Below are 27,965 nucleotides of genomic sequence, written 5' to 3'. Positions count from 1 at the left end.
AAAAAAAAAAAGGTAGCCAGGGCTTTATGCACATTTCCTTTAATTGGCTTCTTGACCTTTTTGGGTAACCAAGGGGTTGGATTCCGGAAGACCCGCTATTTTCATCCTCCTCTGACCCTCTAAAGGTGAGGCTCCGGGGCTCTGTGGTCTAGGGCTCATCAGAAGTCACCTCCCCGGGTAGAAAGAAGTGCGTAGTCTTGGGGCACTTGGAAGAAGTGGCCGGGACTGCCAGGACTGGAAGTTCTCAGCGGGGGGGCAGGGGTCCAGGGTCCGCAGGGTGGCCGCGGGGCCGGGGTGGTGGTCAGCCACCGACAGCGCCCGCCGCGGGGGCTCGGCGGGACCCGGCCTCGGGGGCTCGCGGAGGATCGGGGCGCGGGGCGGGCGGAGGGGGCGGCGCCGCCCGGGAGGTGTCTGCGCAGAGCCCGCCCCGCCGGCGCCCGGTCCCCGGAGCCGCGGCTGCTCCCCCTCCCGCCGCCCGGTCCTCCCGCCTCGGCCATTTTCCTCCTCCCTCTCCTCCCCCTCCCCCCGCGCGGGGACTTTTCCGGAAAGTTTTCATTTTCCGTCTCGGCTGTCGGAGAAAGGAGCTCGGGGCTCGCTCGGCGGCTGCAAACTTTCTGGCCACCGCGCCCGCGCAGCCATGAGCGCCCCGCCGCTGCTGCGGCCGCCCAGCCCGCTGCCCGCGCCCTGCCTGGCCGCCCCGGCCGGGGGCATCTCCTTCCATCTGCAGATCGGCCTGAGCCGCGAGCCCGTGCTGCTGCTGCAGGACTCCTCCGGCGACTACAGCCTGGCGCACGTCCGCGAGATGGCTTGCTCCATCGTGGACCAGAAGGTAAGAGCCGGCGCCTCCCCGCCAACTTTCTGGCTCCGGGCTCCGCTGGGAGCCAGCCTCGCCCGCGCTCCGGAAGGGTCTGCCACCAGTCCGGGGACGTGCTCGCCCTGGCGCGGCTCCCGGCTGCTCCGTCCTCCCCTCGCCCCATTTTTTTTTTTTTTTTAAGAATTTCTCAATTCCTCCGGGTCTGCATCTTCCTCGCCCACTACGGCCCCTCTCACGACATTTGCAGGCATCTCCCTCCCTTCTTCTCCCGCCCCTCCTTATCCTTGGGGCTTCCCGGTTCTCTCCTCTCTGGACCAGAGGATTCCTGGCGCCGGAGTCCTCTTTCCTGCACTAGAGTTCTCCCGGGACAAGCCCAGCACCATTTCAGCACCGCTCCCTTCCCCTCCATATCCCTCTCCCAGCTGGAGTGGATGCTGGGGAGTTCCCGGAATGACCCCCAGCCGAGGAATTTCTCACCTGTCAATTAAGCTTTTAAGAAAGGGCTACGGACAGGGCCAGCTGTGAAAACAACTGGCCACAACCACTCAAGTCCTTGCCATCTTTTAGTCCCACCTCGTTGGTGAGCATGGAAACACATTTTCCAACAATAAAACCTCAGAGTGACAGCCTTCCTGTTTTTCATTCCCGGGGCACTGATAGTGGGACCCCGAAGGGATGGGGGCCATGTCCAAGAACGTCTGTGCGGTTAAGTGTGAAGCTGTGGGACTGTGGACAGCGGCCACTAAGGCCACTAAAGTCGAGTTGAAAGGGGGGCCTAATCCTGGCCCAGGCAGCCCTGAAGGGGGCTCTGCCAGCTAGATGCAATTTGCAGGGAGAATGAGTTTCAGGTTATCTCCAAAGCTATCCCAGGGATGCTGCTTGGAAGGGGAGATAAGGGTGTAAAGGAGAGGCGGCCTTGGCGCCAGTCTTCTTAGCACAAACTGGCAGGGTTTGGAGGGGAGGAGACAGAGGTCTCTAAAGGTGCTGAATTTCAGCCCTGGAGGACTGGCTAGTCCTCACCTTTTATGGTCACTTGAATAATCATGAATTACTTTCTTTAAGCTCTTTAGAACAGAGTTTGTTAAACCTTGAGGGCTGTGGTTTGTGGCATTGAGCACAGGGATATTAGGAAAAAAGCCCCTGGGAAGAATCACTAATCTAGGAAGTTGTGAAAGTTCTGGAGGCCAGACCAAGGTGACAGTGAGTGCCAGGGATGTTTGTTAAAAAAAAAAAAAAAAATATATATATATATATATATATATATATATATGCACAACTCTTAACTGTTTGCAACTCTCATGAAAGTGATCAGCTTTGTCTAATGCTGGTAGAAGACATATTCTGTTCCTCCTCCTCAGTGCTATGAAATGTCTATCATGGGCAGCAGGGCCACTCTTTTAGGCACTGAAGGCCAGTTATTTTAATGGAGGTTGCAGCTTACCACAACTTCATTAGGTTGAGAACCAGTTTGCATTAGAGTGTGATAAAAAATGTCCGTCCAAGAAGCCAGTGCCATTCTAAAACAATTTAACTTAACTAAAATTTAAAGGAAGTGATAGAGTGTCAGATAATATTCAGATTGGTCCGAATTAATGTGGACAGCCTTTGTTTGGACTAGATTGAACCCCTCTGACCCCGGCCCCCCAATTCTGGTGGAGTTTAGGATGAGAGGGAACATACCTGGTGCAGGAGGTTTGGGACCCGGGTTTGGGATGGAGAATGAGTTCTGGTTGTCTCAGTGGCTGCAGAGAGGCATGCCACATGGAGAGTGTTGGAAAGAGCGAGGTGACAGGCAGCAATTGTGTGGAACGCAGCAGGCTTGTGAGTGCTGAGTGGGATAGAGAAAGTTGAATTATGAAAGGCCTTGAGAATAAAATGAACTCAAATGGCCAGAAGCTAGTAATCTTCTCATAGAGACACACCAAGGATATCCAGAGGAGAGCTTTGGATATCCTTGCATAGAGGATGCTTTAGAATGCCAAAAATGTTATGACACAAAGAAAACTGGAGTCCAGTCATGAGTTAGTTAGAACCTGAGCCAAGACTCTGGAGGAAAGACCTAGAGAAATACTTTGAAGGGAAAATTGTCAGCACTGATGGGTTTATAAAGGGGAACCCTTTCCTTTTGTATTTATTTTAGCAGTGTTTCTGTCTTTAAAAGTTTGAAAAGTTTGATTGCTTGGGGCAGCCATAATACAAATCTAACATTGATTTTTTTTTTTTAAAGGTGATAGCCAGGGTGTATTCATTTCGAGTCACCCCCTTATACCATTTTGGCATGGGGCTATATTTCTATTTTCTGTATTTCTATCTTTCTAATAAACTTCTTTAAATCTTAAAAAAAAAAGTGATAGCCAAGTAAATATTTAGAAATGTGAATTTGAGATATACTTACCTACAGAACACTGTAAGTAACTCTGTGCCCAGTAGTGGGTCTAGACAGGACATTTCCTTCTACCTACCTACCTACCTGTCTTCCTTTTCAGGATATTTATTACTTTAGGCAAAAAAAAAAAAAAAAAAAAAAAAAAGTTAAGGGGTCAAAATATCCACTACCAGTCAGCAGGGGTCTCTGTTTTGAGACCTGAGGGATGGTGAATTTGTCCCTGTTGGTGAAGGAACAAGGAGGGGCTCCTTTTGTCCTTTGTTTCAGGTTTTCTTGAAGAACCTTATGAAGAAATCAAGGGTGAGGAAGGATGTCTGGAGAGAGAAGAGAAAGAAAAAGGAAAGATAGAGAAAGAGGAAGAAAGGATAGAAAGGGAAAAAGGAAAAGATCATTCAGAAGAGAGCTGAGAGTTTGAGATTGTTTACAGTTTAGTGTGTGGGCTAGAGACATGTGGAGCTTACAGGTTCTCTTGATTTCCTGGGTCCGCCACATATATTGTTTTAAAATGTGTTCATCCAATTTGTTTAGGAGTTTGCTACCTACTAACAGTGATCACCTTAGCTTAAATCTTTGCAAGTACCAGCTGACAGTCGATTTAATCAACACTTGAGGACATTTTTCAGTGGGATGAGTAACCACTGTCTGCAAGGCTAGAAAACAAAGATGCTCTCTCTGAGAAACTAACTATAAATTATCATTGTTATGCAGCATTTAGAGCATAGTTTTTCTTTATATAGGTTTGAAAAGTAGCAGACATATGATTCCACTTGAAAATTTTTATGGTAATTCAGCAAAAATAGTTTTAAGGTATTAAAACACCCTAAGTATTTACCAAATTATAAAATGGAAGATTTATTTTAATCTTTTAGTTTAGATGAAGAAATCGAGTGTTGCTTTTTTTGTATATGACAATGTATGATGTTTTGACCAAACGTTTTCTTTGTATTATGCTTATTTTCTGTACTTCACAGGTAAGGTTATCACATATAGAGATATGTAATCTGTTAATTAGTTTACATGATCATTGTTCTCTGAAGTGTGAAAAATAATGACAGTCATTGACTTCAGTTTGAAACCCTGTTACTTTCTACTATCAAAGGAACTGTGAATATATAGGCTCAGAATGAATTGTTTTAAAGCAAGGTGCAGCATTTGAAAGGATGAATTAGTTTGGTCTTATATTATAAACATACATATATATATGTATATGTGAGTATATAAGTATATATAAGTATATACACACAAACACACACCCTCATTCTTTCCTTTAAATAAGCAATATTAATTTAGCAATGTGTAGTATAATTATAGAACCATCTTTTCCTTTTGGCTTTATCTTATTAGAATTAGACAACTAATGTTTTCCTCTCGAATTTACCTAAATGGAGTAGTAACATCTGTCAGCTTCCTAGTATATATTTTCACTTTGTAGTTATCTTTCTGGACAATGAAATTGAAGAGTGAGGTTTTAAATGGAAGCAAGATTACCAAAAGAGTAAGGAGGTTCCTCAACCTCAACAAATTGGTTTGGGAGTAGTATTCCTTTGCTTGTAATTGTTTCAGTTTCTTAAGTGTACACGTTTCCTTCATAATTGCTGTGTCATTTTAACTTTTATTGTTAATTTTAGTTACTCTACAATATAGGCTGAGAAAGCCAGCAGTGGAAGCAATTAGTTGGTAGAACCATCCAGTATTGTTGAAACAGCTAAGTTATTTTATACTAATAGTGGTCTTTGGGTTTTAGATGTATATTTTTTATTCTGATTTTATATTTGGTCATATTATATGTCTACTGATTTCTGATTTTATGATGAAGTAGGGAATTTTTCATTAAGTGATATTTTAACTAATATGCTAGTATTGTATATTTAAATTTTAACTTTATTTTAAGCTTTTAATAGTACAGCAGGGTTATATTTTGGAGTTATATGGCATATACTGTATATACATTGAATGTTCCTTTTCTGAAATGTGTGGAACCTCTTTCTGAAGAGTTTGGAGTTCAGTTTCTTTTTTATTTTGGAATGTTTGCATATACATACTGTGATATTTGGGGGATGAGACCCAAGGCTAAACACAAAATTCATTTGTTTCATATATAGCTCATATGTATAGCCTAAATGTAAATCTATACAGTATTTTTTAGCACTGCCTGCATTTTGACTGCAACAAATAACATGAGGTCAGTCATGGAATTTTCTATTTGGGTTGTCATGTTGGTGCTCAGTAAGTTTCAGATTTTGGAGTTTTTTAGGTTAGAGATGCTCAGCCTGTATATGTAGTATATTTTTGTGTGACATTTTACTTAAGAGTCCAGGTATTTTTTGAAATCTAATTTTAGGAGCCTGGTTATCCATCCATAGCCTTCAAATACTGATGTATCATTTCATGTTTTGTATTGTAGGCTTCGGAAGGCGGAGCCCTATTAAATATTTCATAATCCAAAAGAGAAACCCTGCTTTGTATTTTCCTATCAGAGCATCAACACACAAGCTTTTTTTCACTCTTTTTTTTTAAATTGGCGCATTGTAATCATACATCTTGCTGAAGTTGAGGGTGATAGAGGCATACATCCACATAGCACTCCCTGAGCTCTCTACCAGTTCCCACTCTATCCCTGCCCCGCCCTCCTTCCCGTGCCCAGCGCAGTGATTGGCTTTGATAAGTTTGTGTATGTACATGGAGGTGCTTCTCCCTTCCAGTCTTCCTCCCTCACTCCATCTCCCTCCATTAGGTCCCCTCTTTTACTTCATTAATCAATCTTTCCCTCGCTCCATCTCCCTCCATTAGGTCCCCTCTTTTACTTCATTAATCAATCTTTTTCTTGTAGATGTAGTTACTGAACAGGTGTCCCAAGGAGAATATCCTGTGAGACTGCAAAGTTAAAAGCGTTAAGCCTTAAATCTTTTGGCTGACTGACTATTTTGGCAAATACACGAATTACTGTGGGCCACTGGATTCAGGATTGAGATGAAATTGAAAGAAGAAAGGTATAATATGTATGGTGGTGGTGGGAAGACTAGAAAATTATTATTAAAGCTTAAAACCTTGCCCCATAAAACCATACTCTATCGAAACTCTTAAGGGAGGTTTAAAACTGGTAATTTAAAACTGGTTATTTAAAACTGTTTATTATTACTCCTTTTATGTATGAATGACTTATTGGCTTTATTCAACAATAAAAATTTGTAAATCTATAATGGTGATAACTTATCTATGATTATGTGAAAGATTAAACATGTCTAAAGGATTAAACAGGACAGGAGGAATGCAGGTTTGAAGCCAGCCTCAGCAACTTTGTTTCCAAATAATAAAATATAAAAAGGGCTGAGGGTGCAGCTTAGAGGTAGAATGTCCCTGAGTTCAATCCTCAGTAACACACACACACACACACACACACACTCAAATATATTTACTGCCTGATAAATATTTGTGTAATAAATGGTATTGCTGACCATCTAAAGCTCCTATTATAGACTAGCACATTATCTTGCTAACCAACTGTGTATCTGTTATTTTTATCCCAATATATAATTTAAATTATACTCTCAAAAAGCAATGTGGTTCAAGGCTCAGGTGACACTGTCTTTTTTCTGCCTCTAACAGGGCGAATCTTAGAATTAGTTGTATTTTGAAATAGCCTCTCAAATGTCATCCTTTCAGAATTACTTGAGGAATATTCTACTTATACTGTGTTACCAAATTAAAAAAGATATATATATAATATATATTATTATATATATTATATATATTACATATATATATATATATTTTTTTTTTGCTGAGAAAAGTGAAGCATATATAACAAGAAATTAGTGTAGTTATCAGGCCTGGAGTTTTTCTGGCTTAGAAGTGGATGAAATATAATCCTTCAGGAGTTAATGATATTACGAGGCTTCTTCCTTTTACTTTTATTTTGTTTACCTTGTTTCTGTGTTGGGAATCATTAATCTTTTTTGATCTCTAACTTTTGACAGGTTGGCTAATGTGATCTCAGCCCAAATGTGAAAGTATAGAGGTGAAAGGGCAGGGTTTTTAAATTTAAAAAAATATTAAAAAATATTGCTCATCTTTTCTTTTCCCCAATATTACCCCAGAGAAGTTTTGAAAATGAGATTTCAGTCTTGTGAATCTTTCCTCAATGATGGAGCATGTTGGGGGGGAAAAAAAAACCTCGGTAAGCATAGAGTATAATGTTTTCCCTCTTTCTATCGATATAACTTAGATAAAACATGATTCTTTTGCTTGCATATATTCAAAATGATTTTCACCTAAAAGAATATGTGAAAATTCCCTGAGGAATTCTTATGATACTGTCAGGTAAATATTTTTGTACTATAAAGAACCAATAGTGATGTTGCCACTTGAAGTTAATTGGCTACGGAAAAACCCACATACTGCATCTTACTGTATCTTGCTTTCTGGTCTCATGCAGAAAACAGATAATTAAATATACCGAGTCTTTAATTATATGGCCTTTGTGGAATATTGTATAATTTGGATAGTTATAAAGGTAAGAATTGATGTAAAACTACCACATATTCAGTAACAATTATGCCCACCCAAATTTACAGTTTCCTGTATGGAAGTTTTTCCAAAGTTGCAAAAGGTTTTATTTGGCTTAAGCCAGACAGTTGATACAGCAGCCTAACAATGTTGGCAAATATGAAGCTTAGATTTTTAAATATGCAATCACACAGGAATTGTTTATTTTGGTGAAAAGAAAAAAAAATTACCCTTCACTGGTTCATTGGAGTCTATTCTGTCTAAAGCACTGATTGATGAGGAATTTGTTGAATTTACTGCCTGTGTTTAGGCATGATTTCAAGAATTTCTGAATGGTTTTCTCCTGATTATCAGCAGCCAGTTTACTTTTTTTACATATACATATTCCTACTTATATATGATTGAAAAGTATGAATGTGGTCATGAAAATAGTAGTGAAAAGTGTGAATGTATATAAATTAAATTATCGATTACATAATGTCTGGTAGACTGGTGTGTTATCTTATTTTTTTCTATTTTTTGTTATTAACCAAAGAAATATATACTTTATTAGCTAGAATTTTGTTTAACTTATTTTGGAAAAACATGAAAAATATTTTATGTATCATTCACTGGTTCAGATGGTTTGGAAGGAGTAGGACATATACAAAGAGACACAAAGAAGATGATTATTTGGGGCCTCTCTAAGTTCCTGAGTTTGGCCTTGAACCCTTAATCCTCCTAGCTGAGCCTCTCAAGTAATGGAATTGCAGACTTGTGCCACCATGTCCAGCTTTGACACAAAGTTAACTTAAAGTTTGAACTTTCCTCCTTACACTCAGTGTCTCCACTGTTTAGTTTTTTGTGAGAAAGACAAAGGGATTCCTTATTTGCAGTGTAAATGATGTAGGTAATCTACTGTTAATGGAGTTTTAATTTTTCACTTTCTTGGTACTGGGTCAGTTCTGCTGAGGAACTGGCATATTTTCCAGGTTTTGAAAAAGTATTGACATTGTTTCATGTGACGTCCTCTTACAGTCAGAGACAAGGAGGAGGAGAAGAGTTGAAAGGACAGTTAAAAAGTAGAAATAAAGAGACCAGTGGTAAATTGAAAAGGCCAGAAAAACGGAACATTAGATTAAGGGCTCATTACTTCTCATCGTCAGCCTCTCTGAGTGGGTAAGCACTGGAACCTAATGGCTGTGCCACATGGCTCCCCATGAAAATTGTGTACAAGGCTACATCCTTTGGGCTTCACTAGGATCATTTCAAATTAGTGATTTGGGTCCTTTATAAACTAATATTTAATGTGTTTATTGCTTTGATTGTTCAAAATACCTTTCCTAGGTTGAAATGCTTCTCTTAACTCTTCAGTACCAGGTGAGCCTACAAGATCCTCTCTTCCCTAGCTTTATTAAAGTATAATTGAGGAAAGATTGTCTATATAATGGAGTTCAGTGTGATGTTTTGATATTTGTATAAATTTTCAAAGTGATTTAATTAAACATATTAACATATCCTTCATCTCATGTAGTTGCTTTGGTGATAAGAACACTGTAGATTTACTCTGTCAGTAGTTCTCAGGGATACAGTGTTTGTAATTATTTACTCTAGAAACTATGATGTACAGTAGGTGTTCAGAGCTCACTCATCCTGTCTAATGGAAACTTTATTCCCTTACATCCTCCCCTACTCACAATCCACTACTACATTTTACCTTCTTTCTGGCAACCATTATTCTACTCTCTGCTTCTGAGTTGAGCTTGTCTAGATTCTACATATGAGTGAGATCATATGTTATTTGTATTTCTACACCTAGTTGATTTCATGTAGCATGATATCCTCCAGGTTCATCCATGTTGGTACAACTGATAAGATTCCTTCTTTTTGATGGTCAAATAGTATTCCTCTGTGTGTGCGTGCGTGTGCGTGTGTGTGTGTGTGTGTGTGTGTGTGATTCTCACATTTTCTTTATCCATTCATCGATGAATGCTTATGTTGAGCCCACACCTTGGCTCTTGTGAGGAATGCGGCAGTGAACATTGGAGTGCAGGTGTCTCTTACATAAGGCTTTCATTTCCCTTGGATATATACCTATAAGTAGGATTGCTGGACTGTACGGTCATTCTTTGTTTAATTTCTTTGGGAACCTTTATCTTATTTTCCCTACCAGTTGTACTAACTTATATTCCCATCAACAATTCCCATCAGGACCATGGAAGTGTTGTATAAGTGTCCAAGGGTTCTCTTTTCTCCAGATTCTTACCAACACTTGTTATCTTTTGTCTTTTTTTTTTTTTTGGTACTGGAGTTTCTGGAAGTCCTTCTACCTCCGGGCTACACTCCCAGACCTATTTTATATTTTTATTTGGAAACAGGGTCTCTTAAGCCAGCAAGGCTGGCTTCGAATGTGCACAATCCTCCTGTCTCCGCCTCCCAAACACAGGGATTACAAGCGTGCGCCATAACGCCTGGCATCTTTTGTCTTTTTTATAACAGCTGCTCTAATGGAGGATGGGGTGATATCTTACTGTGGTTTTAGTTTGCATTTTTTGATGATGAATGATGTTATTGAGATATGAGTTCCTTATATAGTTTAGATATTAACTCCTCATAAGGTTCTAATCCTTTTTCAGTGGAATAACCATTAGATATTTGATTTTTTTTTTTTAGCTATGTGATCTGGCTCCATTTTTAATGATCCTCTGTCTCTATCTTTCACTGTCATTCTTAAAGACATAGGAAAGAACTGATGGCTGCTCTGGTTATGCAGTGATGAGACTAGCCCATGTAAAAGTACAGGTTTTTAAAAGAAGACCAACCTAGCTTTTATTCTTGGCTTGCCTTTTTTTAGTTCTTACTTAACTCTATCCAAGCCTCAGGCTTTCTCTTCATAAAATGGGACAAAAGTTGTTTCATAAATCCACTGTGCTTAACTCAAAAGGGAGGAAATAAGATTTGTGTACAAAACCCCCAATGTTCATTGAGTTTATTCAAGCACTATATTAATTCTTTTAAAATAATTTAATGTATATGATATACATTTATAAACATATCAAAATCAATCATTAAGCCAAATATGAGAAGGAGGGAGGAGAGAGGGAATGGGGTGAGAATTGGGGAAGGGCTAAATGAGTGTGTGTGTGTGTGTGCGTGTGTGTGTGTGTCTTCCCCCATCCTGTACAACATTAAGATGTATGACTACAATGCACCAATAAAAATTTTAAAATTCATTTCTTTTTTTTTTTATTGTGGTATGGGGGATGGAACCCAGGAGCATTCTACCTCTCAGTTATACTCCTAGCCCTATTTCTTTTATTCTCTATTTTGAAACGGTCTCACTGTGTTGCAAAGGGCCTCACTAAATAGTAGCTGAGGCTGTCCTATAACTGCAATCCTCCTGTCTTAGCCTCCCAAATGCTGGGATTACAAGCATGCACCACTACACCCAGCTTATGAAACCGTTTCTTAACTTTAAGAATAACTATAAATATGTAGATTTTCTATAATTATACTTGCGGCTTATGACATACTTTTTTTTCTCTGTGGAAAGCTCATGTTACTTTTTAAAATTTATTCTTAACCAGGTTATAGAGGGATTTACCCATGTATGAAGTGTTATACCTTAAATACTGAAGTTTGCTTTGGTGAACAAAATTCAACCAGAAAAAAAATAATAGGTGGTTAAGAACCAATTAAAAAGCAATATTTAAGTGAATGTCTAATTCTTTTCCTTTTTAATAAGTTATAGAATAAATATAATTTAAAAATAACCACAGATTGATTTGATGAGATATGTCACAAACAAAACCATATTTTTACATCTGATATAGTAGAAATTGGTTCAAATATGAAACCTGCTTTATTAGATGAAAGTGTTTTTAGTTATTTATTTCTTAAATGATTTGAATTGATTTAAAAGTAAGAGGTTTTTTCTTCAAATTCATTCAGCTACATTTATGACTGTATAAATTTGAAACTTTTTTTTTTGCAGTACTGGGATGGAACCCAGGGGACATTCTACTTCTGAGCTACACCTTTAGCCTTATTCTTTATTCTTTATTTTGAAATAGGGTCTCACCGAGTTGTAGAGGGCCTCACTAAGTAGCTGAGGCTGGCCACGGACCAACATCTTCCTGTTTCTGCCTCCCGAATGCTGGGATTACAAGCGTGCGCCACCATGCTCAGCTTTGAAACTTTAAGAATCAAAACAACCAGGTGTGGTGGCTCAGGCTTATAATCCCAGTACTTATGAGGCTGATTCAGGAGGATTGCAGGTTGGTGGCCAGCCTCAGTAACCTGTGAGGCTCTCTGCAACTTAGTGAGACCCTGTTTCAAAATAAAGAATAAGTCGGGCATGGTAGTGCATGCTTGTAATTCCAGCATTTGGGAGACTGAGGCAGGAAGATCGTGGTTGGTGGACAGCCTCAGCTGTTTAGGCCCTTTGCAACTCAGTGAGGCCATGTTTCAAAATAAAGAATAAAAAAAAGGGCTGGGGGTGTAGTTCGGAGGTAGAATGCCACTGGGTGCCATCTCCAGTACCAAAAAAGAAAAAAAAATGAATAAAATAGTGCTGGGGTTATTAATCATTAGTAAAGATGAATCCATTAGGTTAAAGTGTTAATAAAGATTTCTCAAACTGTCAGTGTTGGTCATACCAAAATTTAAAACCTCTTCCTGATTTTGGTCATCTAAGCCAGTTATATTAATGGCTGTAATCACTCCTGGGTGTTGGGAAGCTGTCTCTTTGTTCCGAATGGATGACCATAGCCAGGGAGTGTTCAGTTCTGCTTCATGTACTTGAATCAACACCCAGAGAATTTAATAGATTGAATCAGGCTGTCTGTTACTGCTCACATATTTATTCAAGGCACCATTTCTCAGCCTCTTAAAATCAATCACATGTGAGCCTTGTCCCCCTTTTTTTAACTTTCCAGATTAGTGAGAAATGATGATAGGCTTGAGGTCTGGTAGGGCAGCTGGGTGATTTGGAGATACCTAGAAGCGATTTCTTTGCACAGAAAGCAGAAAGTTGATTATTGGTGTGGGGCAGAAGCTATCCCTCTGTTTACAGAAAGGTGAGGTGCTGGGTCTATTCTGAGCCACCTGTGTGGCTCCTGCGATGTAAAGCTAGTCATCCTGACACTTAGCATCCTGGAAAAGTTTAGTTTGTCTTCCTAACGTGGAAAGCTGCAGCTAAGAATGTGTGGACAACAGGGTTGTACTTACTTAGACATTGTATAGTCCAGTTGGATCCTCAGAACAGTAAACTGTAGGTCAAGGACACTTGAGCAGGAGCCGTGGTCTGAGGTCCTCTCACCATCCCCCAAAGGAAGAAGAAGCTGGGGAAGGGGTTCCGTGAACACTGGGTGGTGACTTTGAATTCCTGGTGGTCAAGAGACCCCAGCAGGCTAAATTATACAAGCCTGTGGGATTTTGAGAGGATGGCACCCGAGGGCAGGAAAGGATGAGGATAGCAAAGCTCTGATCTTTTTAGACTGAGCCTGCAGGAATAATTCAAGAGATAACTCAGGGTTAGGAGTGGGAGAGAGCTCCGAGTAGCTTTTAAGAGCAGAAAGGTCTTCTATTGGGGAAGTTGTATGACTGTGTGTCCCAGGCGGGAGCTCCAAGGAGCAACTCCAAGATGACCTGTCTGTGAGAGCGGTAGGAAGGGCTTGTCCCAGAAGCACTCGTCATGGTCAGCAAGGTTCCAGGGCCGCCTCTGGAAAATTCCATGAGTGTTGGAGGACCTTGAGCTGGCAGCTTCTCTCACAGTACGATGGCCAGCAGAGGGAAGCCTCCAGGAAAGAAACCTTCCTAATATTTGCTCTGGATGCCAGTCTGTAGCTCAGCTTTTAATTTGCCATGTCTGAATATCATAGCAGCCCTTTGCTAGAGTCGCTGCTTTCCAAAAGGATGAGACTAAAGGTCAGAGAGGTGAAATCATTTATTCCAAATCACCCAGCTACTAAGTAAAAAACACCTCCTCCCCGCCCCAGTCTGGTATTCACTTGAAAGAATGATTATAGCTTTGTGCAGATGGTTTGAATTTAATCAGGTTGTTGGAGGGACATGCTAAGCTTTCTATTATATTGGCTGAAACTTATCTTAAAATACTGAAGCTCTGACAGTGTGGCATTATTATATGCAAAATTATTTATATGCAAAATTATTCCTTAGTCCAGAAGGCTTCCTTCATCTGGAATTTGCGTCCCAGTTTGTAGTCAGCTAGAATCCTAGTCACTCTGGAGACCACCAGCACAAATAATTCTCTTCTCAATGGCAAAATGCACCCCCCCATTTCACACCTTGGACATTGATGTTTGATGTAATGAACATTAGAAATTAATTCTCATTGAGTATTAGTATCTAGACATGATTGCCTATTTCACAGATACATCTCAACCCTGAGGACTCATAGTATCTATAATATGAGTAATTGTTAATAGCTTTTAAAAATAAACATCTGTTTATGTAGCAGACTTGATTTGGAATTTGCTGTCAACAAAAATAAAAGTAAAAATAAGACCAGAATTGTGGGCATATCTAGCTCGCACCCAGTTTGCAAATTTCAAATTTATTCATCATTTATTAAAAGGAGCTAATTACCTTGAATGATTCTGTTGGCTAAGTTGGTTCAAAACACTTCTTTCTAATGAGATGTGGACACAGAAGTGGTTTGGAAGGAGACATAGTAAGAGCATATATAATTCATTGTGGCTCAAAACTAGTGGATATAAAAAAAAAACTTTGCTACTAATGTAAATCAGTGAATCGTTCTTGGTCAGAACACTGGTTCTGAGGGTCCTGAAGATGGCTGCTTTCATTTGAGAAGTTATTTGAGTTGCTTATTCACTAAGGATCATGTTTTGCAAATACCTTTATTCTTTTTTATGTAAAATTTATTTGTTTTCATGTTTATTTCTGTCTATTATGAATGAATGCACTATAAGGGGAACTTACGTCCACTCGTGCAGGATCAATCACAAGCCGTATGGTGTTTTCTTTCCACTTGAAGAGAGCTGGTCAATCACAATTGTGAATTGCTTATGGCCAGGCTAAGGCCAGTGCTTCCCTTGTAGATCATCAGGCGTAAACAAAAGTGTAGTTGCCTTTTGTAGGTAGATATGGTCTGACCTACGGTACTTTCATAGTTCTTAGGGTTCCTGCCCTGGAGGATGCCAGTGGGGCACATAATCAAGTAGTTACTCCTCACGAACAAGGGCAGTGCCTGAAGCATTGTCTTTCTTGATATATTTTAAACTTTCAAAGCTTTAATGCAGTGAACAAATTATATGGCAATTTCTCTTTTGACATAACTACTGGTGATCCAGAAAAGGTGAGACATTTCGATGAGTCTCTAAGAGATCATGCCACTTGGAGTTAAACACAGTTAACATTTTGGTAAATATATTATCAGATTTTTTTTTCTATAAGTAAATATGCACAATATTACTTACCTATTGCTCTTTTCATTTGATATTTTATCTTTCTGTGTCAGTTTTTAAATATAAAGTGTTTAGTGCCTTTGAGGTTAGTTCTACATAAAGAGAAGATTTCAGAAATTTACTTTGGCTTTAGAATTTAATATTCAAGTTATTAAAGTTATGTGTTCAGATGTTAGTTCTTAATCCTTTTAGTACAACTTAAACTTTTATTTTAAGTCTGAAACATTTGAACAATAACATTAAAAGCCTTTAAAGAATTATGGCATTTTTATATACTCAATTATTTAAATGTCTTAAAAATTTAGTTGAATTTCTAAGTTAATGTATTTGAATTTCTTTACTTCACAGTAATCACCTGCTTGATAAACTCTTTTATATTCTTAGATAATTTTTATATATCTAACAAATTAAACTTATAAATAAGGTCATGTTTAAGCTCTTCACTATTTGAATACCTCACACACAAGAGAGAAGCCAATGTGTTCAAAACTATTTATATTACGGTTTCGATTCACTTAAAATTTTCTGCATGTAATTTCAAATCTTCTCATGTTGAAATACCTTTTGCTATTCATGAAGTAATGATGTGGCGCCAGTTCCCTTCCCGTATAAATTGTGCTTGACTTGGTTAAGGTTGCATCAAGGTCAGTGCTTTTATCTGGAATAAAGGTTGGGTTCTTGTCAGAAGCGTAGACCAGTTCCACAGAGCCCGATTTCTGACAGTGATTCCACTTTTTTCAAGATGCAGCAGCTAATCACGTGTCCTACATCCCCGGATTCAATTCATGTTATTATCTCTTTGGGCCATTCCTATCTCAATTGACCATTTGGTTGGATTTTGAAATTTTTAGTTTTTAAGCTAGGCAAATCTATGTTAAAGACCATTAATAATTGGTACATTTTCATTTTCCTCCTGGGACTACATAATTAAGGTAGAAGTATGCAATTGAGCGTTGGCTGTTTCCCCAGGCTCTGTCTAACCAGCTCATAACAACTTCCAACATCACTCTTCTAACTTTGTATCTTCTTCTGTAAAAAAAAAAATACTCATGGCACCACTTTCTGATATTTAAATTAAATTGGTATATAAATTTATAATCATAAAGTCAACCTGTCCCCTTCTCTTAGAAATGTATGATTATTCCTTTTTTTTTTTTTTTTGCAGGTCTGGGGATGGAACCCAAGGCCATTCTACCTCCGAGCTACACCCCCTGCCCTATTTTTTATTCTTTATTTTGAAACCGGGTCTCACTGAGTTGCAGTGGGCCTCAGTAAGTAGCTGAGGCTGTCTGCGAACCGCGATCCTTCAGGTCTCAGCCTCCCTAATGTTGGGATTACAAGCGTTTTGATTTTCTTTACAGTATCTTTATGGATAGGCACATTTTTCCCTTACCATATATATTTGAATTTTTTTGGTATTGCTTGTTAGTGTTCCTAGAATTAATTTCTAGGACTCATTTGGATTGAGGTTTTTCAGAATGAGAATGATTCTTTGCTCTTTTCAGTTTGAAAAGTGCAGGCGCAAAGGACTTTTGTTTTTGCTTTGTTTTTACACAGAAAAATCAAGTGATTAAAAGCAAAATGTAGAACACTATTATATCTAACAGCCAATATTAGCAAACTCACAATGGTGTTACAATGGACAAATAATAAAATTTAAACATGGATCTTATGCTTTCTGTTTTTCTCTCTTTCATAAGAACAGGCTGATGTTTTTCTCTATATTCATTTTGGTCTTCAAAAAAACAATTTTCAAAACACGTTTCTATAAACATTTAAGAAAATTCCAAAAGCCAGGCATGGTGGCTCATGCTTGTAATCCCAGCATTTGGGAGGCTGACATAGGAGGATCTGGGTTCAAAGTCAGTCTCAGCTACCTAGTAAGGCCCTTTGCAACTCAGTGAGACCCTGTTTTAAAATAAAGAATAAAAAAATAGGGCTGGGGGTGTAGCTCAGAGGTAGAATGCCCCTGGGTTCCATCCCCAGTACCGCAAAAAAAAAAAAAAAGAAAAAGAAAATTCCATTTTATACATACATACATACATACATACACACACACATGCATGCACACTTGTACACATGTACACTACTTTGATTTGAACCCAGGGGAAGTCTACCTCTGAGTTATACCTTCAGCCCTGTTTTATTTTTTTGAAACAGGATCTCGCTAAGTTACCAGGCACTACTGGCCTCAAACCTGCGATCCTACTACCTCAGTCTCCTGAGACACAGGAATACAGTCATGTGCCACTGCACCTGGAAAAATAACTTCTTAATATTAAAACTGCAAGGAGAAAAAGGATTGAGAAAGGAAACAGTTCTAATAATGATGTGTGCATATATGAAGGAGACTAACGTGTGTGGGGAGGGAGGGGCAGGGTGGATATGGAAGAAAACTACCTCTAGTGCTATGCACGTGTTTGTATCACTTTAAGCTTCACTAGAATGTATAAGTACAAAGTGCTAGTAAAAGTATAAAAAAAAATGACACTGTATTCTATTCTTATTCAGTTTTTTCTACTTTGTAGTACTCTAGAGAAACATGAAGTACAAAAAAGGGAGATTTTTAGAGGAATAAGTATGAATGTCACCTTTGACATGACCATCTTTTCCCCAAAGTCCCTTCTTTTCCAAAAGAGGCGATTCCTTTGCTTCCTAAATACTCTAGAGCTGTCTTTGATAACTTGAACTTTATTTTGACTGAGAAAACTGGTTTGTACACAAAGGTGCAGAGACAAGTTTGCTAAGTAAATTAAATAAGACTGGATACATCACCCAAGAGTATAAACGTCATATCACCATGTGAGCGGGAATCTTTGCTTGTTTTTTTTTCACTGTTAAATAGTAGATAACTGGAATGGTTCTTGGAACTGACTGGTTGGTCAGATGTTTTGTCCCATTATTTCTGGTTATGTTCTTAAAAATAGAATTGTATGGTCAAATTGTATATCAATTGTGTCTTTTAAAAATATTTGGATTCGCTTTCTAGGAAATTCTTATTTCTACCTTTGATCCATAATTCTTATTCAAATAACTGTTTGGTAAAGTGCATTCAAAGTGTTTTGGGAGATAAGAAGTAATTGGGGGGAAATGTTGAGCTGATATTCCAAGAAATAAACAGCAAACAAAAACAACCCTGGAATTTGAGTCTCTTGGGAGGAATGGGTTTTCCTCTCTTCTAACTGGCCAAGGATGTAAAGCTAGTGAAAACCTTTCTTCCTGAGCAAATTTTATGGTTGAGCCTGAATAAATATTTGTTGAATTGAATGGAGTCTTTGGAATAGAAGGAGTCTTTTTTTGCGTGTGTGGTTGTTAGTGGATACCTTGTTGAAATATTTTGAAAGACACTTCAGTGTTTTGCTTGTCAAATCTCAGCCCAGTATACCTGTAGATTTTGAGAACATAATCAAAAGCCTGACATATAAAATGAAATGGTAGAAAATATGATGCAGAGGAATGTCTTTGTAGAAAATCAGAAAATAAGAGAAACTCCACCAATGTTAGCTAGAAGTTCCTTTGCCATTTTTTGCTTGTTACTCACCGGTGAAGTGAGCTTGGGCTTAAGGGACCTTCAGGTGGGCAGGTAGGGAACACTCATGAGTGGCTGCCTGTGGAAATTTCTAAGATAGCTAACATACATTAGTTCACTCCTTTGACAGGAACCAGTAAGGTTGTAGTTTAAAAAGATTTGACTTTCTTTGTTTTCCCTGAACCCGTAACTATAGTTACTTAGATTTTGTTTACTCTTTACATCTTGATTACTGTTGTATAATTTATAGTAAGTTAGTTTTTAGGCTTTTAGATGGTTTAAATACATGCTTATTTAAAATCATTTTTAGGTACACTTTTAAGACTTTTTAAATAAGTGGTAGCTATTAGATGATATATATGTGCTGTACTTCTGTATGTGTTATTTATTTTTTTCTGGGATTACTTTTTAGCCTTTCCCTAATTCATTTTATTTTCCAGTCATTGAACTTAGCTCCTGACAACTCAGATTTACACCTCATAAACTTTAACTCTTCTGCCCTGCTGTTTTTATATTATCTTCCTCATGGTTTACTTTCTCATGTAGTTTTAAGCTCTCAGACATTGCTAAATGTCTCTGGGATACTTAAGAGTTGACTTTGTCAAGAGTAGTAACCCAGCTGGGTGGGTATCATATTTGTTTTTCTGGAACCCTGTTGCTTGTTAACATAACATCCAGTTCTTGGATGAAGAATTTGTTGTCTCCTAAAGAAATAACCACTATATTCTGGGCAATCTGTTGTACGCTGTCAGCTTGAACTAAGTGTCACCTCTCCTGTTCTTCTTGGGGCGGGCTTCTCCCAGCTACTTGTGCTAAACCACGGGCATTTGATAAACGGAGCCATGCATTTGGAGGTGGTGAAAGTTCTGACTCTGCAGCCTGTTTCGAGTACTGTTTTAAAAAGTCCCCTGCTCTAAGCCACGTATTACATGGATTTTCAGTTCTCTTTCCTGGCAAGATTTGTGAAGAACTCAGAAGCTGTTGAGAACAAGAGATATCCTAATTCAAATTTTCACAGTGGAATCTCTTTTCCCACTGGTAAATGGTCATTAAAGTCAACAGAGTATCTTTTATGTAGACCCTCTAAGAGTGGGGCTCTTGGTATACAAAACACATTTCTCCTGTTTATTTTTGTCTTTTTGACCATTGGCCCTCCAACCCAACTTTCTGAAGTGCGAGGATATGTTAGATTAGAGTTCCTGGAGGAAAATTTGGTCAAATTGTAGATATTAGGCCAAGTTGCAACACACTTGCTGGGGGTAGCATTACCTTCCTGCCTTTTTTTCTTTACAATTTTGCTCTTAAGTTCCCTGCAGGCCTCTTCTTCCATCTTGGGTGGGTGTTTACATCTTGCTGTTCATTAAGCAATGTGCCTATGCATTTGAAAATCAGTGCTCATTCCTTCTGCAGATCCAGAGTCCAGTTACACATCTTCAGAGTGACCTGTATTCCCCCAAATTATTAATTTATTGGATTTTTGTCTAGATTCCTTTCCATTTGAAGCTCTAAGCCAAGGTATTTTAGGCCAATGGTTGTACACCAGAAGTAGTGGAGACTTAGGTACCATTCTTGCATTATTTCTTCTAACTAGAAATAATAATAGATTGCTTTCAGGTATTATTCATCCCACCTTGGCCTTTGCATCAATGGGTAGGAGTTACTTGGTAACTGTGCTATTTGAATTCAGCATTTAGCCCTGCCCAGTAAGGGAATCATTGGCATAAACATAAGTAGGAATCAACTTTTGATAGGTCTGTTAAAGTAATAACAGCAATTAATGATGTTGTTGTCAATTATATTGATAATATATATTGCTATTTTTATAGATAACTTTCATCAGATGTTACAAAACTAGACATACTTCTAAGGATCCTAGGTAGATATTTAACACATTTAATTTGCAAAAGAACTCAGAGATAGATAATTACTTTTACCCTCATTTTATAAGTGAGAAGATTTTCCTAGAGAGAGTTGACCAGGATTACATAGCAGAAATTTAGGCACCTGGGTCAAAAGTTTGTGTACTTTAATACTTAAGCATATACATAGAACTGCTTAAACATTTCTAGGTGGATTGATACATTTGAAAAAATAATGGTCCTTCTTCTCTTCAACTAGTAAGTTGATTCATATAATAAATCATGAGGAAATTAATGAAATTTCTCATGATGAAATAGTTCAGCTTTATAGATGCATCCATATTTGGTGTCCTTGAAATAGTATATTTGTTTCATACGAACTGTGTTCCACTGGTGTGTCCTTGTATTGATTCTTCTTGAATTGCCAATTGACTTTGAAAGAGCAGATGCTAACCTTGACATACATATTTTCATATTTGCACCATGAATATGACAATTTGCACTTTGAATGCCTCAGAGATATTAACCGATTAAATGTCAGAACGCTCCAGTCATGGAGATATTGTGACTCAACCTTCTGGATGAGTGTTGACATCTACCAGCCCACTGTAATCTAAAACACACCCAGATAGGAGTCTTTAATATTGATTCTTTCTTTAAAGTTTATCTCACTTTCTTGTTATTTATAAGGAAATATTTTTAAACGTCTGTACCAAAGAGCATAGAAAAGCTCAGGCAGTTTGTATCTGTGGGCACAACGGATGTAATCATTTTGATGGGCTTGGAGCCAATTTGACAGTTTCTCAGCCAGCTCTATTAAAAACAAACCAACATGAACAGCAGTAGCAGTGGCTTCTATTTTGTTCAGAATTGCTAAGCTAGTCGTGTTGGAAGCCATAATGATAAGGATTAAGTGATAGTTTACTTTGTCTCAAGGAGAGAAGCCTAATAGCCAGGTGAAGGGGAAAAAAGTGAGAGATGATACAGTTCACTCATCAAAAGCACTGGTATTTGAATCCTCCAGGATTTCTCTATTCAGCAAGCATGCTCTAATGTATCTTCATTGTCCCAGGCATATGTAGACCTGCAAGTGTACAGTGGGGAAAAGAGATCCTACCCCTCTCTGAGCAGCTTGTGGACCACTCTGCTGACTGCATGCTCAGGTGTAGTCTCAGAAATTCTTTCAGTCCTTCAAGAAAAGTGGACTTTACCCTCTTTTTCCAACTCAAGTTTAGATGATAATTATATTAAATGACCATAATAAACATCATACAAGTTCTTGTCTTATCTTAATGTGTAAGAATGGACATAACAGTTGCCCGGCGTGGTGGCGCACGCTTCTAATCCCCATGCTTTGGGAGGCGGAGACAGGAGGATCATGCAGGTTCGAAGCCAGCTGCACTGGCTTAAGAAACCCTTGTTTCCAAATAAAAATAAAAATATAAAAAAAATAGGTCTGGGAGTGTAGCCCGGAGGTAGAAGGGGTTTCAGGAACCCCAGTACCACCACCACCCAAAAAAAAAAAAAAAAAGGACTTAACAGTGAAATCATGAATTAAGAAGCTGCATATTATTTCTAACTTTGGAAACTCAAAGAATAATAAAAAAACTTTTTTAAAATTTTTGAAATTAAGGAATAATTTCAGTTTTTGGGTATATATATATTTTTTAATTTTAAACTTTGAATTTAAGGCGGTAACCTTTACCTATATATCCACACAAACACACACACATATGCAAATCATATTTTCCTGTATATGTTAAAAAACATAGATAATTGTATAATAACAAGATTATTTTTTTAGAAAGCACCACAAAGTATAAGAAAATACTAATTATTTTTCTTAAACATCAATATTCCTAATTTATCTTTCACTGTACTATTGAAAAAAGGAATTTACCAAACAAAAAAGCCTTAGGGTTTCCACCCCCTTGCACCAGCTTCTAAAGTATAATATAGCATATGTGACCAATATTTGATCCATAACTCTATCATTTAAATTCATTTACTCTAAAGAGAAATTATGATCAATTTTCCATTTTTTACGTGAAATAACTTATAAATTAGACTTTTTGTGAATAATATCTTGTGTGTTACAAAATCTTTTTTATTCCCTGACAATTCTACATCCAACCTCTTCAGACACAACTCAGCCATTCCTAGATGTTTTAGTAGACATTTTGGTTGAGCCTACTTTCAGAATGCGGTGAGATTGCATGGAAGCAACCACTTTCTGGTAAGTGAGTAAGTCAGTCTTTCAAAAATGCAACTTTCTTAGTCAGATTTTAGGCAGAAAGGTAACAAACAAACAAAACTGGAAGAACTAGGCAATGACCAGGTACTCAGCACTTTTTTTCAATCTTTGTAAAAATTCTGTGAGATTGGAATTGTTCTCATTTTACAGATCAGCAAACTGATACAAAGAACTCAATGGAGCTACATGCGAAGGTTTCTCCACAACAGACACCTGCTTTCTCACTAGATTGTGGTTCCACGCTGGAAGACCTGGCATTGTGGTGCACGGATTACCTAAGTGCGGCCCTGTGGTCTGGTTGGGGAACACCCCCTTTTCAAAATCAAACAGCCCTGTGTGGTTTTTATTTGTCCATGTGGAGAATGAATGCTTTGCAGCATTCCTTCCCTACCCAACACACGCCCTCTTTCTTTTCTGTGCAAGAGTGTTGTTTCTTGGTTCTTTGCTAAAAAGAACAGTTTTCAAACATAAAAGTTATATAATTCTCCCCTACATGGTGAATTGAAATCAAGAGTTAATTGTGAGTTGCCTGAGCCATGTAGTTTATGACCAACTGTCCTTCTAGTTAAGGTACACAGTGAACATTTTAAGATTTCTGAAATTCGATATTTCTTCTCTGTTCTGTAGCATTGTGAAGAGTTTTTTCCCTTGTGCACTATGTGATCTTAGGCAAGTTATTCTAAAACTTTTTATTACTTTTAAATTTCTGGAAATATCTTTGGATCCTGCTTTACTTTGCTTATTGTGTAGAGATGTTGAGACAGTGTCAGCCAAATCTGTAAGCCATTTAAACACCATGAACATTTAATATGTGGGCTGGCTAGTCTCCGATTTTTGTGTTTGTTAAGAATCATCTGCAGACTGTTTTTAAAAACGTGATTTCTAAGACTTATTTTCAATGACTTTAATTCTGTGGCTCTGTGGATCAGAAGCAAGGTATTATTAGTTTTTAAATATCATGCCAATTGCCGCATAAACTATTTCTCAAGATAATGCAGAAAGCTTGAAACTCCAACTTTTTAGACCGTTGGCACAGCCGCGTCCTGGCTATCATGATGGAATGTAGTTTTACTTGATGGCCACATACCTTGTTTTGATTTGTGTTTGCCCAGCTTTATAACTGTATCTGAGGTTTTTGCTGATGGAGGTGGAAATTAGTCTTCTTTCTTTATTTTCCTAGTGGATTATCAGGAAGAGAAAACTATTGAGTATACCCTTCTGTCACCTAAGTAAGTATGGCTTATATTTGTCCTATAAGCCCTACCTGTTGGTCAGCCTCGTGGGCTGCTGAAGGACCCTAGTTTTCCCTGGAATGAGAAAAGGAGTGGCGAAGCAATCTAAGTTTGCATAGACCAGGTTATAAGAGTGGGAGTGAGACAAGGGAGGCTCCTCGGGTTTATAGAAGAATTCAAGTGCAAGGCCAGGGAGGCTTAGATGAAAATGAGTAATCTCAGTTGTGAGAGAAATCCATGTAGAACAAAATAAATGCAGCTGTGTTTATTTCTACAAACATGGTAGGAGCCGGAGGTGGGGTTTTTTTTTTTTTTTGGAACTTAACATTTATTTATTTTAATTTTAATTTTTTTTCATACTGGGGATTGAACTCAGGGGCATTCTGCCTCTGAATTGCACTCCTAGCCCTAACATTTTTATTCTTTGTTTTGAGACAGGGTCTTACTAAGTTATGAAGGGCCTCACTAAGTAGCTGAGGCTGGCCTCAAACCTGTGGTCCTCCTATCTCAGCTTCCTAAGTACTGGGCTTACAAGTATATGCCACCATGTCCAGTTGGGACTTAGCATTTTAATATATAAATATTTGAAGATATACCTTTTACACCCAATATCTAGAAATTTCATGTTTTTTTGTTTTGTTTTGCTTTTTGTTTATTTGGTGGTACTGGGGTTCCCGGAAACCCTTCTACCTCCGGGCTACACTCCCAGACCTAATTTTATTTTTATTTGGAAACAGGGTCTCTTAAACCAGAGCGCCTAGCTTCAAACCTGCGCGATCCTTCTGTCTCCACCTCCCAAGCGTAGGGATTACAAGCGTGTGTCACCACACCTGGCAAAATTTTATGTTTTTAGAGTACTTTGACTGCAGACTGTGTGAAGAAACCAAGGTTCAGGTTCTATAATGATTGCCTTTGGTGCCGGGCATGGTGTCACAGGCTTGTAATCCCTGCGCTTGCGAGGCGGAGACAGGAGGATCACGCAGGTTCCAAGGCAGCTTCGCTGGCTTAGGAGACCCTGTTTCCAAATAAAAAGTATAAAATAAGTCTGGGAGTGTAGTCTGGAGGTATAAAGGTTTCCAGGAACCCCAGTACCACTAAACGAACAAACAAAAAAGATTGCCTTTGTTCTTCCTCTGATATTACATAAAGCATACGATCCAGGGGTGAACCAGTTTTGCCCTTGCTTATTACAGAAATAGACAAGTCTTCCTCCATACCACCCTCTGCCTGTCCTTATGACCCTATAATCACCAAGTCTCATCTCTGTATTTTCCAGTTATATCTTGAACCTGTTAACACTTGTCCATCTGCACCATTAACCTGTGGTCAGACACAGCATTGGCTTTTTTGTATTGCTAGAATCTTGATCTGTTCTTTGCTTAGCAGAGAATTTTGTGCAAATACAAGTCTCAACTGGATCACAATCATAGCCCTCCTCTGGAAAACATGCTCTGCAGACCCTCAGCCATTCTCTCCCTCTCTTCGTTCTACCCCAGATCCCAGGAAGCTAGAATCTACAGTCCCAGGATCCCTTTGGCTTCAGGTCCACATTGAAGATAGTATATTTTCCTCTCACACCTAGGATAAAATCAACACTCCGTGGCTTAGATGATCAATTGGAAAGAAGTCTGACTCATTTGGTTGACAGTTTTCTTTGACCTCTTTACATTCCCTCTCTTGATTTATACTTTTTACTTTTCTCTCTGGGACCAATTTTCCTCTAACTTTTTTGCTTCCCTGATTTCACCTTATATTGAATGTCTTAACTTCAACATCATTCCCTGAAACAACTCCCAAAATGCTCACTGAAATTTTCCTTTGTAGCAGGTGGTATGGGTAGACATGAATATTCATGTCACTATTTGCATAATCTTTCTCTTCTCTCCCTAGATTCAGGGTTTTGTGAGGTCACAGATAAAAACATCTTTGTTTATCATTTAAATCTCTGCCTCAAAAGCAATGGTTTGTATATGCGGAGAGCACTCTCTAGCTGCCTAGTGAATACATTCAAACAGAGAAGGTAGCTTCATAGGTAGCTTTCAATAATTACCATTAGTGTACACTCACATGGAGGAACAGATCTAAAACTCAGAAGTAGAACTACAATTAGGACACACTTGTGTGTTTTGTGCTGTGCCGAAACTGATGCTCATGAACCCAGTGAATCTAAGTGAGACCTAAGGAACTACATGCTGAAGAAAATTACTGTCAACAGGTTATTTTTTATCTTTTACTTTTGAGTTTGAAAGTTTTTATATGTTTTTCAATTACATATTCTTATTTTAACTTTTGCAACTGGTATTTTAATTTTTTTTCTAATTTTAATTAATAGAACAAGGTTATATTTAAACAAATGGAAATAAAGAATGGGAAGCTTTGGCATTAGCTATGTGGGTGAAGACAAAAAGAAATTATATTAAGAAGATTTAAAAATCTATGATTGTATTATAAATAATCCTAATTATTTATAAAGAATAAAAAAGAATATTCCAATTATTTTTGAATAACCTTGATTATTCATACCCTTACTGAAGTCTTTTAAATAATGAAAATTGATTTCACTGGCTATGAAATACTCTTATAATAATTAAATATTTTGAAATCTGATCTTTTAAAGTTTGTTGTCATAAAACTTTACTTTTCTATCATTTCTAATAAAAATTAAAATCTGTTAATCTCTCAGAATGTCACTGCTTAGTTTTGTCTCATTGATTCATTGTAAGACATTTAGTTTGTATCTTGAGGGTCTACCAATAGCAGTTTTAGAAAAAAAATGAAGATATGTTATTGGAATGCATGGGATATTCTGACTCTTTCAGATTCATTGAGCTGAATCTACTTTATTTTTAACTTTATGAAGAAGTAGTCTTTTATGGAACTTATTAATAATGCCTCTATTCCAAAATAAGTTTTGTGGCTGTAGTATTCTAGAAATAGTTCTCTTTGATGGAAATGTTGACAGATTATGATTTAGAAGCAATGAATGAAGCCACCTAGGATTTTACTGACCTCCTATTCATTGAATGGCTATTCATATTTATTCTTGTCATTCTAATAATAATTCATTTTAGAGTGCCAGTGGAGAACTATTTACCATCTCAGTCTGATAAGTTCACTCTAAAAGTTCTATGTTTTGTCACACTGAAGCCATTGTGCCTGAGTCGATCTTCTATTGCTGTAAGAGAACACTGGACACTGGGCGATGTATTTTTAAGAAAGTTTATTTTGACTCATGGTTCTGGATGCTGGCAAGTCCAAGATCAGGAATTTGCATCGCCTCCTGCTGCTTGCATTCCTAGTGGAAAGCAGGGCAAGTAGGTGCACACAGAAGAGAGAAAAAGGAGGCTTAAATCCCATGACAGCTACCTCATTCCCTGAGAGAGACATTAATCCATCCATGAGGGCTGATCCTTCAAGACTTACACACCACTTGAAGGTCCCTCCACACTGTCTCACTGGGGACCACGCCTCAAGATGGAAACAAACCTTTTCAAAGCATAGCACAGTACAGACCTGAACAGATGAATTGACCTCTGCCTTTCTACCAATTAATGTAAACAGGTCAGGCATGTGTGTATTAAATCTTGTAGTATTAAGTTATTTTGGGTCTTGAAAGGGAAGTAACTAGGGTTAAGACTTTTATTGTGAAGACTGTTAGTATGGAAACATCAGAACAGGCTCCTGAAAGAGATGATAACCAGTATTGTTGCTGCTGCTACTACTACTACTATTCCCCTCCTCCTCCTCCTCCTCCTCCTCCTCCTCCTCCTCCTTTTTCATAGTGATCCAGAATTAATTCCACATTTAGTGGGAAAAGGCCACAGATGAATGTTCTTGATGCAAAGAGGTGCTGCCTCAATGGTTTGGCTCAGGTGTTTGGGAAACTCGAGTCCTTAAAATAAAAGGAAAATTTGATTAAAAATTACTTATCTAATATTCACGGTGTACTTATTAAGGC

General features: G+C 38.2%; 1 protein-coding gene across 2 annotated transcripts in view; it reads left to right on the top strand.

The window, feature by feature from the left end:
* Positions 1 to 694: 694 nt before the first annotated feature.
* Positions 695 to 27,965, top strand: part of PRKD1 (protein kinase D1) — a gene marked incomplete at its 3' end in the record, with an annotated part of 322,889 nt that continues 295,618 nt past the window's right edge. Inside the window, exon 1 of one of the 2 annotated variants that reach the window (XM_080708236.1) lies at positions 695 to 829. In XM_080708236.1, coding sequence (XP_080564362.1) covers positions 803 to 829 — 27 coding nt within the window. In that variant the 5' untranslated portion in view covers positions 695 to 802. The remainder of the gene's footprint in view (positions 830 to 27,965) is intronic. The other variant, XM_080708235.1, reaches the window with a different exon arrangement.

The sequence above is a fragment of the Muscardinus avellanarius genome (genome assembly GCF_963383645.1).
Source record: "Muscardinus avellanarius genome assembly, chromosome: 12".
NCBI lineage: Eukaryota > Metazoa > Chordata > Mammalia > Rodentia > Gliridae > Muscardinus > Muscardinus avellanarius.
The sequence above is the reverse complement of the archived record's forward strand: the minus strand, read 5'-3'. Positions and strand labels throughout refer to the sequence as shown.